At 44.6% G+C, this 17,811-nt stretch overlaps 1 protein-coding gene across 1 annotated transcript in view; it reads right to left on the bottom strand.

Moving 5' to 3' along the window:
• Positions 1 to 17,811, bottom strand: part of EDNRA (endothelin receptor type A) — a 225,496-nt gene that overhangs the window by 30,989 nt on the left and 176,696 nt on the right. The window contains exon 5 of the mRNA XM_085641629.1: positions 3,292 to 3,444. Coding sequence (XP_085497755.1) covers positions 3,292 to 3,444 — 153 coding nt within the window. The remainder of the gene's footprint in view (positions 1 to 3,291; positions 3,445 to 17,811) is intronic.

Below are 17,811 nucleotides of genomic sequence, written 5' to 3'. Positions count from 1 at the left end.
TTCTGGATGAAAAATTGAAGATGCCTCATTATTCTCAACTTCCTAAAGCTCATTTGTCTGTGTGTATAAGACAAGGGCTACACCCGACCTTGCCTTCCCACACCCAACTTCTTGTGAGATACTAATGGCCTCAGGGCTAAGGTTTCCTTCAAATCCCGCAGCTGGACTGGATGCTGATGGGGATTTGCAAATAGTGCTGCTCAGTACGGTCTATCTATCCAACAACACCTGTCCCTGGGCATAGGGTTATTAGTATTAGTAGGAAGATTTGTGACTAATGGAGGAAATTCAGTATCCTTTGATTGCAGCTTGTCATTGTTACCTGCCACCTGTAAAAGACTGTCCTTTTTTGGTAATTTGGCTGTTTTGGAACAACTGATCTGTCACTTCCAGTTCCCTAGTAACTGGTGAGTTAGATTCCTCCCTCCCCCCATTTGTATGTTTAGGCTCTGCAATAGTAGTGAGATTATCCTCCACTCCGGGAACATACAAACGCAGGCCGGCATTGATTTCCTCTGTTTGTGAAGCCCTCGTCGTATTTTTTGGAGCAGTCCTTTGATGAAGCTTACCCACAGCTGTCAGGCTGTATTCTCTGTGTGGTTGTTAGCACCCTTACCAAGGACTGGTCTTTGGTCCTCATGTAAAAGATGTGGCTTACTGGAAGTGATGTTACAACTTACCAATGCTTTCTCCAGTTGAGGAGTTTTGCTCAATGTCTTGCACGTGGATGGAGGATCCTCAAATATAGAATATGGTTTTTGAGCAACTTTTGTTTGGTGGTTTAGTTTTTTGCTTAATTTCCGTAGATGTTTTTGATTTTCCTTCAGAGCTTATTCCTTGGTGACTCCACACTATTTGAGCTTAGCGGCCCTCGACTGATCGATTGATCTCTCCCTCGTTGTATGGCTGACTAGGAGTGCCTGATGTCATCGCAGGTTGTTCCTTAGGACCAGGATCTGGCAGATGTTTAACAGTCCGACAAGGTGTGCATGGAGCAGATACCTAAAACTCGGCACTCAGAGCTTGGCGTTCAGGACGCCTCACCCACACCCAGCTCACACCTTGCCCCGCCTCCTTGCTGTATATGCCTCCTTGCTGTCCATGCGTCCGTAGTGTCCTACTATCGACTAGGCAGTTCCTGGCAAGCTGGAAGAACATTACTTTGGGGATGAGGAGATTTTCAGTACATTACCCCAAAGTAAGATCAAGTGCGGACACATCCAACCGGAGGATCTGGCTGACAATAAAATACGCCAAAGGTGGGCTCCAGGATAATAGCCACTCCAATGTTCCTGCAGGAAAGATGGTTTCAAGCTCATGGCCAAATAAAAGTCTGCCAAGCCCTTGCCAGACACAGTAAGGTGCTCAGGATTCCCATACCTATAATGGAACGGATGCAGGGAAAAATGTGTTGGGCTGGGGGACGCAATAGATGACACATTTGCAATTATGTGTCAATCCATAATGCACGCAGACAATCTAGAAACACAAATAATTATCTTACAATCACTGGCAACTTACATCAGAAACATCAATTCCCGATTAGACAACTTAAATGCTGTGGTTGTGAAAGTCCAACCGTCCAGGGACAAACCAGCAGATACATGTTACTGTGTACATTTATTAGAGAAGATGTCGGCCCTGCCAAGGATAATGTCAGAATTGGTCAGAGAGTGTAAATCTAAAGACTATATATAATACCAGGTCAGGAGTTAACGGTGAGGAATTAGGCAGCAATGGCAGGGAGACCTTGTCGGAGGATTAAACATCTGCCGGATCCTGCATACGCCACTCTAATCTACATGCACCACTGCACTCTATGACACTGCACTCTAAACCACTTCACTCCACGCCTATCTATTCTACTCCACTCTACTCTATGCCAGTGAACTCTACCCCATTTTGCTATGCACTGCTGCACTCTTCGCCACGGCACCACTATACTCTGCACCACTGTACTCTATGCAAACACCCTCTACATCAATGCACTCTACGCCACTCCACTCTATGCCAGTGCACTCTACTCTCTACCACTGTACTCTGCACCACTCTACTCTATGTCAATGCACTCTGTCACTGCACTCTACACCTCTGCACTCTATGCCACTGCACTCTACTCTCCACCACTCAAATCTATGCAATGCTACTGCACTTTACACCAATGTACTGTACACCACTCACTCTACGCCACTCTACTATTCAGCACTCCACTCTATGCCACTCTAATCTATTCTGCAACACTGCTTCACACCACTTTACTGTACTCTACACCTCTGCACTCTACCCTGCACCACTCCACTCTACACTTCGGCACTCTACTCTGCACCACTCCACTCTACGACATTCTACTCTATGATACTCCACTCTGAAGCTCTACTCTGTTAAACTCTACGCCCCTTTTTGACACTGTACTCCACTTTATGCCACTCCACTGTACAACACTCTACTCCACTCTATGCCACTCTACGCCGCTCTACACAACTCCATCTACACCACTCCATGCCACTTTACTCCACTCTACAATACACTACTCCACTCTACTCTACTCCACTGCTCCACTCTATGCCACTCCATTCCACTTGACGCCATTCCACTCTACAACACTCTACTCCAATCTATGCCATTTCACTCTCCTACACTACTCCACTAAACGACAATCTGCTCCACTCTACATCACTCTACTCTACAACACACTACTCCACTCTATGCAACACCATCTACGCCACACCACTGTGCTCTACACCACTCCACAACACTCTATGCCACTTCACTCTACAACACTCTAATCCACTCTGACACTCTACTCCACTCTATGCCACTCAACTCTACGCCACTCTGCTCCCACCATGACACTCCACAATACTCTACACCACTCCACTTCATTCAACTCTAAGCCACTCTACGAATCTCTACGCTACTCCATAGCACTCCACTCTACTCCACCTTGCAACACTCCACTCCACTCTCCTTTACCCCTCTAACTTTTAGCCATGCTGAACAGCAGCCACACTGGTGTACAACATGGCTAAAACATATTGGTAAAGCCATAAGATCTTGCATAGGCGAGACCTATTAGCTTTGCCAATGCTTGTTTCGTCTTGTCCTTGTATAAGTGCATATGAGTCTTTTGTGATTTTCTGCATGGATTACAGTGGTCATGAAAATTTACACTCTGGAACAAACATTTGTGGACTAAAACATTGCCAAGAAAACGTATCTATTGGTCTACCAGATTATTGGACTTTCAAGATTACTTTTTTCCTATGTTCACCTTTGTAAAGTAATATTTACCTGTTTGAGATGTTCACTGAGAGCTATTCTTAAGCTGCCTTTCCTTCGGTTTAGCATTTCGCATGCCATTAGAGTATAGAAAATGGCAGTGCAAGCCAGGGGCACACAGAAATAGAAGCCAAACAGCCACCAGTCTTTCCAAATTTGGTAAGTCTGAAAAGCAAAGAAAGACGGGAGATAAAGTCTTTGTGTAATTATACGTATATTAAGGCGAGTTATTCTTGAAAAAAATATGAAGCAAGTGTTCATATCGGAGTAAGACAATTTATTGGAAAACTTCGACACTGCATGCAGATCAACAATAACATTTAAAAGCAAATATAGTCTGCGCCTGAAAAACATTTGAATCCCTCCAGCGTATTCATGATATTGAGATTTGTTTATTTTTTGGGCAACATGAAACCAATTTAAGTGAAAAAAAACCAAATAAAATATTTCTGCTCAGGGGTATAAGTATACTGAGCACGTTCCCTAAATTTTGTTTGTCCATTAGGGGACAGTTTTGAGTCCGAAAAACAAATAATAACATATGCAACCGAAATCAGGGACAGTGTGAATAGAACCAGTTTTCAGTATACAAACTGCTTCTGAACTTTGGTTCGGAAAAGGAGCACTTCCATGGATTTTCCTGGACATTCGCCTGTGACCAAGTTCCAGCCTTGCTGACTTTCATCACTATCCTGAAAAGGATAGACACCTTTTCTACACCAGACTGGCCTCCAGATACATCACTCACACAGGTAAAATGGGAGTCGGGTTTTCCAAGTAATCTGGCAGACCGCATCCAACCTTTGCCCTCTAAAGTATAGGTAGTTTAGGCAGGTAGGAGTATCATTATAACATATATTCATATAATCACTGCAACAATAATAATGGTTGAATTATAATTATTCATCATCATCATTCTTGTAAAAACAATTGTTTATTTCCTTCTGCTAATAATTGCAGCTCACGTATTTTACACACAAATCCAATTGCTTCAATAAATGTTTGAAATGCCAATTTATGTATTTCTTGTGTCTCCTGGTAACAATGAAAGGGTAGATCTGTTTCCAAGATTTCATGGGGGAATTAGAGTGGTTATTTTCTGGGGTTGCAGACACCATCTGGTACCCCCTCACAAATTGGAGCTACAGAGGGTATGTGCCAAGACGCCCTCCTCTCAATAATCATTAACCCAAACAAGGCTGCACTATTACTAACTCGTTATTCACCGCAACCGCTAGCGGTTGCGGTGAATAACAAGTTAGTAATAGTGCAGCTCTAAAAATCGGGGAAAGAGTATTCAATACAACCCCGTGCGGTATAGTGGAGGCAGGTACGAATGCCCTCCGCCTCTACATGCCCTTCCGCAACATAAAAGCATATGTCCAGTGAGGTGCTTGATTGAAACCCTATGACCTGATGAATTTGCCAGAACAAAGATAAGTGGCAATGAAACATGTTGGCCTTCTTTACAAAGGTTAGCAACATCGAGTGCTTTTATTTTGAGTAGACTCACCAGTTTGAATAAAGAGGGTTACTTCAAGTGAGTGTCTAACTCAATTTTAAATATTGCTTGGGACATCTGGCTCTTCGCAATACACGGGCTTCTTTCTTTGATGGGGACAGTAACAAACTTTTCTTTCTTGGTCTGTTTCCTTTCTTTTTTCACTGGACTCTAGTTTCCTGACTTTTGTGAGTGGGTAACCGATGATGATAAAACGTGGGCATACTGGCGAGAACCGGCTGGTAGCCTCCCTGGTGTTGCGTACGTGAGGTGCCCTCTCACTCTCACCTTCATTTTCTTGAGGTTTCTTCACCTATTTGTGTGGAGGAGTCAGATAGCGGAGGGTTGCTATACTGGTTTGTTTTGAAATTAGAGAGGGCTAGGACTACATTAATTTGGATGCAATACCAGTAGCTGAGGGGAAATAATTATTCCCATGAGCTGTGTGGTTTCTAAGTAAAAATTGTATATCCTCTTGGTGCTAAGCATTGTTTGGTTTAATGACCATCTGGTACCCCGTCAAGTTTAGGGGTCCAGATGGTGCACAGTGAGCTAGCCAGGAGTTGGGCCAACATTATCTGATTGTATGAATGGACTCAGTCCCCATATATTGACGCATACGTTGTCCAAATGCACAGTCCTATTTAATTAGTAGAAACTGTACGACACTGCGCCACCAACTTTATAGGTCAGATACTTATTTAATGGGTCATCTGAGTATTTCTTTTGTATGCCCAAAGCCCCTAGTCACCTTATACAGAGGCATCCGTAGTGTCAGGGAATAATCCTCCTCACGTCAATAGGGATTCCCTATTTTTGTCTGTAGGTTGTTCAAGCTTGAACCTTTAAAAGGATCACCCCACTATAGTTTGTTCCCTTCTGTGAAATCTGTTCATAAACACACAGGAGATGTTACCTTTGTGGTAGACGCCCATGAAGTATATAAAATAGAGGTATTCTGTTCATGGGGCACTTTTCCTGCAGCAGATGCCAACATCAGAGTATTCATAGAAGCAGCCGCAATAGGCCAATACATAACATATGAAGATTTAGAAATACCATTAAAATTTCAGGAACATGTAAATTGGTTCCAAGGCGCCCTTCCACATGCACTAGCAAGTGTGAAACTGGGTCCTCTCAGTAATGACAGGGCACATGGACAGTCTTAGCCGGCTACACACTATATCCACAATTATTGCAACTCACAACAGAGATCTTCGAACGTTCTGTGGTGGAACCACGCATGTGTTTACCACACATGCCAGTTCCACGTGGTCTTAACCACACTAGTCTCAACCATGCATTTGCCTTTACCACGCATGCCTTTACAATGAAATATGTGAAGTTAAGGCATGTTTGGCAAAGACATATCCGTTGTTAAGACTTATCAGGTAAGTCCTACCCTCCGACCTCTGCTCCCCCTGAGTTCTAAACAGTACCCTCTCCCTACTGAAAACCAAGCCAATCCCCCAAGCCCTAAAAACGCCTCTGCCCACCAAGCCCTAAAAACTACCCCCCTCCTCCGAAACCCTAAAAGCTACCCCACCCCTGAGCCCTAAAAAATTCTTTGGCCCCCCAGCCCTGAAAACTACCGACTCCCCAGCCCTGAAAACTACCCCCCACCCCCCAAAACCCAGTGCCAGCCTCAATCCCTAGCCCCACTTACCTCACTGCATCCTCTCCCGATCCTTGCTGCTTCTGCTGAGCAGCAGCTAGACCACGCACTGCCTCAACCACGCATTGCGTGGTTAAGGCATATGCGTGGTTAAGGCAAGCGTGGTAGCACCTGCTTTGTCAGAACAGGCGTGACTCTACCTGCGTTGTTCCGACTGTTTCCCAGGTTTGAGCTCTTTACACAGGACTAGTTAGAGTATACAGACGTTTAATACAGTTCATTATGCAAGCGATAACAACAAACCCAGCATGGGCAAGAGCTGTTCAATCTGCGCAGCTAGATGTAGCAATTAGTCCAATTGCAATAAATGTGATTATGGGTAAAGTTCCCACCAAACAGGAGGATTTCCATTTTGCATTGCACAGAAAACAAATCAGCTTGAAGCAGTATTTCCCAATGAGGGACCCCAAAATAAACATAAATTTCTCACAATGTGCCTACCTTTAGGAATGTTTCCACAGTCGAGGACTGTGAAACCTGGGGCATAGTTTTTGTTTCAATATACACTATCAAGCATGGTACATAATCCATTGCTGTTTTGCCAGACGTGCTGAAACAGATTCAAAATGAGTACGGGGCTGTCCCTGTCCTGGACTTTGGAATGAAACTGAATTACGCCACAGTAACCTCAATTATTTTCAGTATTATAAAAGGGCATGCAACAGCCTTGGTATTATGCCAATGTCTTGCACAATTACCGCTAGCGAGCCAGGAGCCTGAGCTACCAAAAATTATTGCTGAAACCTACACTTCTGTAGGTCGAGATAATTTGGGAGCTAGACATAATAAACCACAACATAAGAGTGATTCTGGTAAGGATAACTTGAAGCAGGTACAAGAGTCTTCTCAAAAACAATGGGATTAACAGAAAAATAAAGAAAAGACAAAGTCAAGGGTCGGATCTCCCCAAACGATGTCCTCTGTAAATCGCTATAATTTGTGTACCCGTTAATCTGTTAATAAACAGGTCTGAGAGGTATCAGTATACTGATACACGTCTTTCTCATTCCTCTTAGGACACATCTGAAAACCGCTCGTAAAGAGGAGGCCGATCAGAGTGTAGAGCAGAAGAATATGTGAAACAGAAAAAGGACTCATAACGCTTGTCTGACATCACCATAATAAAGGAAGAGAAACTTCCACAACAGAAACCTCAGTTCAAGAAGAAGAAAGTGACTGGTATTTCACTCAAATATGCCACATATGCCCTTCTTCGGAACAAGGAGTGGCACTGACACTGGTAGACAGTGCTGTAGAGGTCTTGATAGTTCACCAGATTTTTTAAGAGTTGCTGGTGGCAAGAACAACTAATGATTTTGTTCAGATGGAAACACCAGACCAAAGAATTAGCTTTCCTGGTTGATTATATAACTTGAACATCCAAATTGAGAGTGATATACCCCGTACCATTAAAGTCCTTTTTGGGGAAATTTTGACACTAACACATGACATTCTTGTGGCTGAATGGGATTGGCCCCACAGGGGGAAGACATAATAATACTGTCCTTCTCCGACCTCATTCCAGAAGAAGTCAAACAGGTTTATGCTAGGGGTGGGCATAATTTTTTATTCTGCGTTTCTCTTTTAATGGGGAACTACTAAAAAATACTGCCACTCCGCTCCATCGGCGGAATTCATCAACAACACTGCTCCTGCCTGCGCAGACTGATTATTTAGATTACTATTAACGGGAGCCACTGCTGCTGTCACCACGCTGGAGCAGGCGGAGGCTTCACCTTTGGTCCTTTCGCCTTCCCTGGTAAAAGGGAAAAATCTTAACTGTAACGCCACATCTCTCTCTTAAAAGGAAACAGGAGTCTCTAGCGGATCGTGCGTATCAGGGCATATAGAATGGATGAGGCGGCAAGTGCAGAAGAGTGGGTGCTCTGCCCTGTCTGCTCTCAGGCACTGCCTTCCTCCTGTACCTAAGCACTTGGACCAATGCCGGCAATCCCCCGCAGTCACCTGTCATAATGGGACCCCACACTCTCCTGCGGCCTTGGCAGTACTGGAAGATGGGTCTCCCAGCACCAAGAAGCAGCATCTGTCTCCAAACACCCCCTTCCCTCTCTCCCACAAACAGCAGGTGTGCATGGAGGGTGCAACCTGCCCTGTGCTGTCCACCAGGGGCTCAAGCCCTGCTGCTGGTCCCCAAGCCTCAGCCAGAGCCGAGGAAGAGCATTCCAGAGAAGGTGGAGGGTAAGCTGTTAGCAGACTAGATGCAGCCCAGCACCCTGGAGGGGTACATGGGGCAGAGCAAGGTGTTGGAGATGGACACATTGCTAAGGAGCCTGTTGGAGTCAAACAAGGTGCCTTCCATTCTCCTGTGGGGTCCTCAGGGATGTGGCAAGGTGAGAGTTTGTACCTCTTGCCCACTGAGTTCTTTACAGTCATTTTGCCAAAGTTTAAAATTGTAGCTATATAGGTTTGAGCGAATACCTCTCAATTTGCATATTTCAATCCAAATATTTTAAAGCTGATATTTGTAAAATAACACTAACGTTCATAAGTTTGCATTTTTTAAATGCATTTTTTGAAAAACTGAATGTAATCTGTCGCTTGCCTTAAAAAACGTTTTTAAGCTTTGACTGTTTAATACTACATGCTTTGCCTATTTAGAAAATACAGGTGCACAATAGAGTTTGTATAGGTTTTATAAAGTAAAGTGTGTTTATCTGGTTTGCAACATCCGCAAATTACCAGAGAAATACATATTCACTGCACTACTATTGTTTTTTTATTATCCCATCCATTATTTTAGGTATGCCCCATCAAAGTTAACATGGTGATTTGCGTGTTGACATTTGATTCGAGATTAGTAATGCAGAGTCCCCTCGTGCTTCATGATTACACTAAAGCAAAGTACGCAGTACCTGCTCAGCACAGAAAATAATGAGAGCTACCCAAAATTTACTACACCAAGAACATTCTTGTGGTGTTGTAATTCTGAAAACAACAGGTTTTCAATTACCCACTCAATAATACTCTTTTTTATCCACGCAGTAAAAGTTAAAGACACCACTGTAACATGAGCTTCTGACCTTACTACTGCATACCCCAGGTATGTGTATTTACCTGCTGAGATGTCTGGTTGTGACAGAAACTTGTGACCTGCCTGTGCTCACATTTCTGCAGCAGATGCGTGCGGTCGCTGTTAACTTAACTCCTGGGTAGGGGTGGGTGGAACTCGGCTGAATCTTGCAGAGTTGTTATGTAACTCTGTGGAATTCTGCGAAGTGAAACTCTGTCAGTTATGCCCTCTCCTAGTTTATGCCAAGGAGTGGGCTCTTGCACAAGGCCCAGCATTATACTGCAATCATGTAGGGTGGGGTCAAGATTCATCTTTCATACAGTCGGGTCTTAGATTACTGACATTTAAAAAGTCACACACATTCACAGTGCAAAACTCACACAGCACAGCAATAATGAAGAACATTCTGCGTGAAAAATATAAAACATATATATATAAAACAACATTAGATATTTCTAATGTTTTTTTCTGCCAAACATTGCACCTGAAAGCAGGGATCTAACCACATTCCCTGCTCAGGTCATAAAAACTATTTTGTCGCCTCCCTCATGGGTACGAGAACAGCCAAGGCTTGTTCTCTGCCCGTGTCAGATCAATTCTACAAGCAATTGATCCAGATCCATTGTCCTATGTCATTGACATAGAATTTACGGATAATGAGTACAGCACACATTTATCAAGAGTACACCAAATGATTGTGGATTTGCTCAAATAGGATATAAATTCAACTTCCAAAAAACAGAAATTGCCTATCTCAGTGTCCTGTTTTGGGATATGAGTTAACAAATGATGGCAAAAGCTTAGCACCACCTTTCCTAAGAGAAATGCACTCTTTTACAACCACCAAAAAGCTACAATCACATTTGAGCTTCACAATTTTGGTAGAACATACATACCAGAATCGGCACAACAGGTAAAACCATTTTATAAATAAATACATCCAGACTTCTCAAGCACACATTGGACACCAGCATATACCCAGATTCTGCGAGGTGTGCAAACAAACAGACTGGCTTTAAAACACTTACACACGTGTGTTAACACCACAAACCAGGTAATATGCATAATTGCTGGGGCCAATGGTTACACATTTGTCACTTTCAATGAAGGTGATACAGAACCAATTCCATTTAAATCACATTTAGATTCCAATGCAGAAATGCATTTTGCACCAACAAAAAAAATACTGACCGCAGTTTAGACAGCTGTATTAAAGAAAATATAATTGGCTCAGAGGCAATGCATAATTGTTGTGACTCCCATCCTGGCCATAAAGGTTGTTACAAAGTCCAGTGTTCCAAAAGCAAAAGCCTTATATCCACAAAGGATACAGTGCAAAACTTCCTTAACAGCTACTGACGTAGACTATGTATTTGAACCTACACTACAAACACAAAAAATGTCTACAATACGAACAAGAATATCCTGTGCCCAAAGAAATTTTCCCACTTGACCCGTACAATTTCATTGTCTATTCTGCCCAGACCCTAGTCGGAACTAAACATTAATACTCCGCCACTTACACAGTGGTATGGAGAAAAATTAGGGAGTTTTTCAGCCTCTTGAAACATTTACTCATTCCTTGGCTGGTTGCACTTCACAGCTGGCTGAACTCAAAGCTCTAAATCAGTCACTAGAAAATACCGATCCTGAATTCCCCACACTCAGTGTACAATTTGTATTATTGTGTCCAGTCTTTTAATGGGGATTTACACTACTGGTGCCAGAATGGATTCAGAGATTCCAAAGGGAATTCTATCAAGCATAAACTGTTTTGAGGAAAGGTGGTAAACTTAAAACGTTTTTTGTCACAGGCTCATGCAATTCATACATTGAGTCATCAACATGTTGGAATGCACATTGCTGGGAATCCACTGGCTGATGAAGCCGCACAGGCAGCAGTTCATATTGCTGTTGTTGCTGCAGTTATACAAGAGTGGATGGAGACATCATGGTAGCTGTTATAGCTTCACGCTTTGGCCCTCCATTACCAAAAAGCTATCCAGGGAAATGCTCCTACCTACTGAGTGTGCAAAATACACCATATCTCAACATACAGACCAAGCAGTTTGTCTTTAGTTGCGACATTTGTCAACAAACAAAAGCTTCCACTGCTGCTCGCCCACTGCAGACTCCTCTCTTAATTTCAAACAAGCCTTAGGCTAGTGTGTATCTCAACCGCTGCAGGCCATTAACCTCTGACGGCTCCTTTAAGTACATCCTATTGCAGTGGATTTGTATTCTAAGTTCCTATGGGTATGACCACAGTGACTGGCTGATGCTCGAACTGTTATAAAAGATCTGCAAGTCTTTATCGGGACATATGCAGTAGCTGCCTTCCACCCGAACCAGGGACCAGTGTTTGCTTCTAGGGCTTACAGGCATATCATGGGTACATTGGGAGTGGCTGTGCACTATTACGCCCCATATCATCCTGAAGGAAATTCGATAGTGGCTAGAGTATTAGGCTCAGGTCGCAGTTGGATCCATCCTCTTTATGAAGTGCAGTGAGCTTTAAATAATCTACTTAGAAGATCCTTGGGTTGCCTGACTCTCTATCAGGTCCTGTTCTTCATCCAGATGTGTGTTCCAGACCTTGATAATCCTGATACAGTGGAAGCATATGCGCCTTTTAACATCAATGAATGTTTGGCTGTCTTACAGGAACTAACAGACTTCCGAAATGATCGTTTGAATGAACTGAAAAAACTTTCAGCCACTGAATAAGTGATGGTACAACTAGTGGCTCCTGTCCGCACTTCAAAGATTGGGGATCTAGTTCGAAAAAAGATTATCGACAAGGGGTTTGGCCTGTCCTACAGAGCACCAGTGCCAGTCCTGGATGATTGTAAATACCAGATATTTGTTTCCATTGATCTCGTAAAACCACACGATGTGGTCATGCCTACACAGCAGGCTCCGAGGGCTCCTGGGAAGTTACCTGTCTTGTCTCACTACCATACAAGAAATACTTTTGCAAGCATTAAATGATGCAGACATTTCTAATCCTTGGCGGGGGATGTCAGACACTGAAGTTATACTGCTTCCAGTCACTACTATCACCACCATACAAACACTGTATGTGAATTCAGTCTTAGATTACTATCACTAACAATGAAGTTGTTTATTATGGTCCACCTTTGTACGTATCTACCAGTTCTACACTGCCTCAGGCTATTTTGCCGACGTTGATTACTTTTTTTCAGATTCATAAGAGCAGCCATTGCATGGAATTATTGCATTTATTTTTTGGCTAACACATAATTACCTTGTTCTACCTTGGATTTATATTTAGATTACCATTTCATTGCTTTTGCTTTTCATTTGGTTTGGATGCGTGATGCCTCATTCTTCATCTCACAAAATGTGAAGAGACCTGTCCCTTGTGAACATTTATGCATTTCCCATCCTGGATTGCATTGTTTGAGATAAGGTCCCGTTTGAAAATATTTGGTCATACAGAGACTTTACAAATTCCATATGTCTTTAAAATATCAATGTCTGATGTAATTACTCCTGGCTGCCCATCTGACGATTAGGATGTTAATACAGTTAGGTCTATGATCTCTGAACTAGAATATTATACTGTTTTTGAAAGTGAAAATATGTACAGTGGAACAACTAATTTTGGAGAAATGTTCTGTTATCATCAGTGTCCGCACCATTACTTACAAAGAGCTAGTACTCCATGTGCAGTTTTGAATTACACACAATGCAAACATTGCCTGACACCACCAGTGGGTAGCTTGAAAACATGCCTGCGGAAGTTTGCTGGTTTTTATGGTAATAACCCTATAGACCCTGCATCTTATTATTTTAAACTTTCCCCTCCCTAGCAAAGAAAAATATGCTGGCCGAAACTAAATTAACCTATTCAGCCTCCTTTATTTTCCAGTTGTCTGTACAAGGTTATGGCATTTGGAAAGACAATATTGATCTGAAATCCGTGTGGGGAACTAAAACTTGGCAAGAACAGGGCAATGAGGCTTTGTTTGGAGCGTGTCTAATATCAAGACAAGGAAGCAAACATCTTGCCTAGGCCTGGCTAAAATTAAAGATATGAATACACCAAATATTCCCATAATTGCACGTTTTCATAATTGGCAACTCTTTACAAATTACACTGAGGAACATCTAAATAACATGATAAAGAATGGTACATACAATTTTTCACATTCCAGTTCAGATGGATGGCTTGTGTAGCTATTAGATATTAAAGACTGTCATGCATGATTTTTTTTTTTAAACATTTTTTTTTTTTAATGATGAACAAAACAGATTTGCTGACATCAGATATTAGTAATAATTTCACATTGTACAATTGACTAGGCAATATTACACTGGATATGGAAAACAAGGTTGCAATGCCCACCCATACTTGCGGCATAAAAGTAACACATATCAAGTCCATGCCTCCATGTGTACCCATAAATTGTCGGAGATGTTAGTCACTTAGTTCAGGGTCAGAGGCTTCTACTGGAGGGGAGCATATGTTGCCTCGGAATGCGTTCCATCTGCCCCATACACGAGTCCATTTACGGGGACAACCCCTGTGAATAAATGCAATTTTTTCCGCTACCATTGCCCTATCTAAGTCTTGACACCAGTGACAGTGTAGAGGGGTTGTGGACGCCCCCCAGTGTTGTGCAATATTTCGTTTCGCCAGAGCAATCCCCAGGGTTGCCCATCTTCGTGCTGCGTGGTTAAGATCAGTAGGTTCCCATATATTAAGGAGGCACCTTCGGGGTTCTGGGAGAACTTCTACACTGCCAACCTTGGTGATAGTAGCCATGACAGTCCCCAGTATCTTGTAATGACGGGACAGTCCCATAGCGTATGAAAAAACGTACCCAGTTGTCCACAACCCCTCAGGCATAAAGGTGTCTTGGCCCGTCCAATCTTGTGAATCATTGTCCTAGTATAGTATGCTCTATGTAGTATTTTCAGTTGCACAAGTTGCAGTCGGGATGAGATCGCTACCTCGCGGGGGGATGCCAGGGCCTCCTGCCAGTCCTGATCATCCATTTCTCCCACGTCTATTCTCCACTTCTCTCTCAGGGCGCGTGTAGGATCTTTCTGGTTATTCAGCAGTTTGCGGTACGTGAGGGAGATCGCCTTTTTGGTGAGGTGGTCCGTTAGGAGGCGATCTTCTAGTGGTGATGATTCGGGGAGATCGTCACCTTGGGGAATGGCTTTGGTGAGTGCATGTTTGATTTGCAGGTATCGGAACTGTTCCGAATCAGTCATCTGGTATGTTGTGCGTAGATGAGCGAATGTCACCACTTCCCCCTTTTTCCACAGATCTCCTACTGTGGAGATCCCTATGAGGTCACAATGGGCGAAACCCTTACTATTACGGAGCATGCCCAGTCTAGGGGAGTCCCAGAGTGGTGTGTGTTGGGTAATCCTACCTTCCCAGCCCAGCGCTTTCTGTGCTTTAAACCATGCGTGTGTTGTGTGAGCAGTGGGGCCAGTCAATGTGCGTGTTAGGGCCTTATTGTATAGTGGTCCCAAGAGTCTGTCCGTGCCTAGGGTGTGTCTGTCCATACGCAGTGCTGGCTCCTCGCATGGGGCGTGGAGCCACTGGTTCACTATTATAAGTTGGGAGGCCCAGTATTAAAGCCGCACATTAGGCAGAGCGATCCCACCGTCATACCAGCTATTGGTTAGTTTTTGCATTGCAATGCGGGGGGTTTCCCGTCCCACAGGAGGTCGCTCACTGCTGCCTCGATGGCTTTAAAGTAGGAATCGGGAACTGGTGTTGGTGTGTTTTAGAGGATGTATAAAAACCTGGGGAGGGCCATCATTTTGAAAAGGGCTGCACGGCCCAGCAGGGTCAGAGGAAGGGAGTGCCAATGTTTCACATCGCTTTTAGATTCTTGAGCGGGGGTGCAAGGTTGCGTTCATAGAACTGGGCACTGTCTGGGGTAATGTTAATGCCGAGATATTTAAACCCTCCGCCACCGATTTGTATTGTCACGCCCCTGGGCAGTCGCGGCGGGGGACCATGGAGAATGTATATGACCGATTTTGTCCAATCGATCGTGTATCCCGAGAATCTGCCATAGGATGCACATATGTCTAGGAGGCAATTAATGGAGCGGCTGGGGGAGGCCATATATAAAAGTATGTCATCTGCGTAAAGGGAAATACGGTCCTCCCATCCTTCAGACCAACATAGTCCCCTTATCACTGGGTCTTCTCTAATCCAGGCCGCGAGTGGCTCAAGCACAGGGGCAAAAAATAACGGGGATAAGGGGCAGCCCTGTCTGGTCCCTCGTCCCAGGGGGAAGTCCTCAGACACCCTCCCATTAATCACCACATGTGCTAGTGGTTACGTGTATAGAAGCCGGACCCAAGCCAGAAATTGAGGCCCGAACCCAAAGTTCTGCAGCACCGCAAAAAGGAAGGGCCATTCCACCCGTACTGGCGTCTAAGGATAGTATAACCGCGTCTTCATGTATCATCGGCATGCGGGCCAATACTCCATGCAGTCGCCTCAGATTCATAGCTGTGTTTCGACTGGGCATGAAGCCCGATTGGTCGGGGTGGACAAGAGATGCAAGGTGGGGTTGGAGCCGATTCGCCAGCGCCTTCGCCAATATTTTGGCCTCCACATTGAGAAGTGAAATAGGACGGTAGGAGGTGCATTCTTCAGTGGGTTTACCTGGCTTTGGCATCGCCACCAGAGTGGCCACTCTTTGGTCCCTTGGCAATAGTCCCGCTTCAAGGCTGTCTATGTACATCTGTAGCAAATGGGGCCCTAGTACGTCTGCTTCTTTCTTATAGAGCTCAACGGGAATGCCATTCGGACCTAGGGCTTTTCCCGGTTGGAGTCCTCTGATAGCTGCTGTAATTTCATCAGCCGTGAGGGTTGCTTCTAGTGTTTGTGTCTCGAGGGTGGTCAACTTTGGCAAACGTATATCTTTCAGGAAGGCCATACCTTCCTGCACGGTGGTGTGTGAGGCTGGCGTGTAAACTGTCTGGTAGTGACGTGCGAAAGCTGTGACTATGTCCTGTGGGTCCGTGATTTCCTCCCCAGATAGCGTGCGTATCCGGGCCACCCAGCGATCTGCCCGTTCCTTTTTGTCCAGCCAGGCAAGGAATTTGCCTGCTTTGTCCCCTACTTCATAAATCGTGTGTTGCGTTTGTCGTACTCCGGCCTTGGCTTCCTCCCACGTGTGGTCCCTGAGGGCCTGTGTGGCAAGGGCTAGTGTGTGGGTCGTCTCTGCGGTCGGATCACTCGTGCGATCAGCTTCCGCAAGGCTAACCGCCCTCTCCAGCTCCTGTAACTTCTGGGCTTTGTTTCGCTTGTGTGAAGTGATCAGGGAAATGGCCCGTCCGCGTATGACTGTGTTGTACGCCTCCCAGAGAGTGGTGGGAGAGGATACCGAATGCACGTTGTCTTGGAAATAGTGTTTCGTGGTTTCGTGAAGTTGTTTACCTATGGTCGGGTCTTTCACATATCTTAGGTGTATGGGGTATATACGCTGTCTCCCAGTACGTTGTAAGGTATATATGAGTAAAATCGGAGAATGGCCGGATATCCCCCTGGGGAGGTGCTTAACGTCTAGAATATGGTCGAGACTTAACGGAGACACGAGGACATAGTCAATTCTGGACATACTGTTGTGAGCCCCTGAGTGGTGCGTGTATTGAAGCTCCGTGGGGTGGTGCGCGCCCCAGATATCTACCAGGCCGAGTGCTTCCGTGAATTCTCGATGGGGCGTGGGGTTGATCCCTTGACTGCGCCGAGGAAATCTATCTAGGGCAGAATCAAGTATGGCGTTAAAGTCGCCACCTACAATAAGTTCTCCAATGGGCAGCTTGAGCAGGAACTTCCCTAATGTAGGGAGGGTGAGACTGTGAAGCGCAGGGGCGAATAGATGGAAACAAAATTGTAGGCCCGCCCCTCCCACTAACAGGAGAGTGCTGCGAAGCGGCCCTGGTAATCTGTGTGGGTGCTTCGGATTACTAGTGGGAAGCCCCTTCAGACAAGTATACCTACCCCTCTGGAACCGGAGGTAAATGATGAGTGTGTTATCATCTTAAAGCCCCACATATCAAGCGCCTTAGTAGCAGTTCCCACTAAGTGAGTATCTTGTAAAAGGATCAAAGAGGGCGCATGCCTCTTGAGATATTGTAGTATTAGCCCTCTCTTTATCTTGTCACCTAGACCGTTGACATTCCAGGAAATAATAGTAAGAGGTGGACTAGGTTTATGGGTGTCTCCTGATGGTGGCTGTGCGGGGTCAGGGATTACCTCCCTCTGGGCAGTAAAGCGATCGGTAGGCATTGGATGAATGTGTGGTGGTCGTAGGGTCG

Source organism: Triturus cristatus, chromosome 2_2, assembly GCF_964204655.1.
Source record: "Triturus cristatus chromosome 2_2, aTriCri1.1, whole genome shotgun sequence".
Taxonomy (NCBI): domain Eukaryota; kingdom Metazoa; phylum Chordata; class Amphibia; order Caudata; family Salamandridae; genus Triturus; species Triturus cristatus.
The sequence above is the reverse complement of the archived record's forward strand: the minus strand, read 5'-3'. Positions and strand labels throughout refer to the sequence as shown.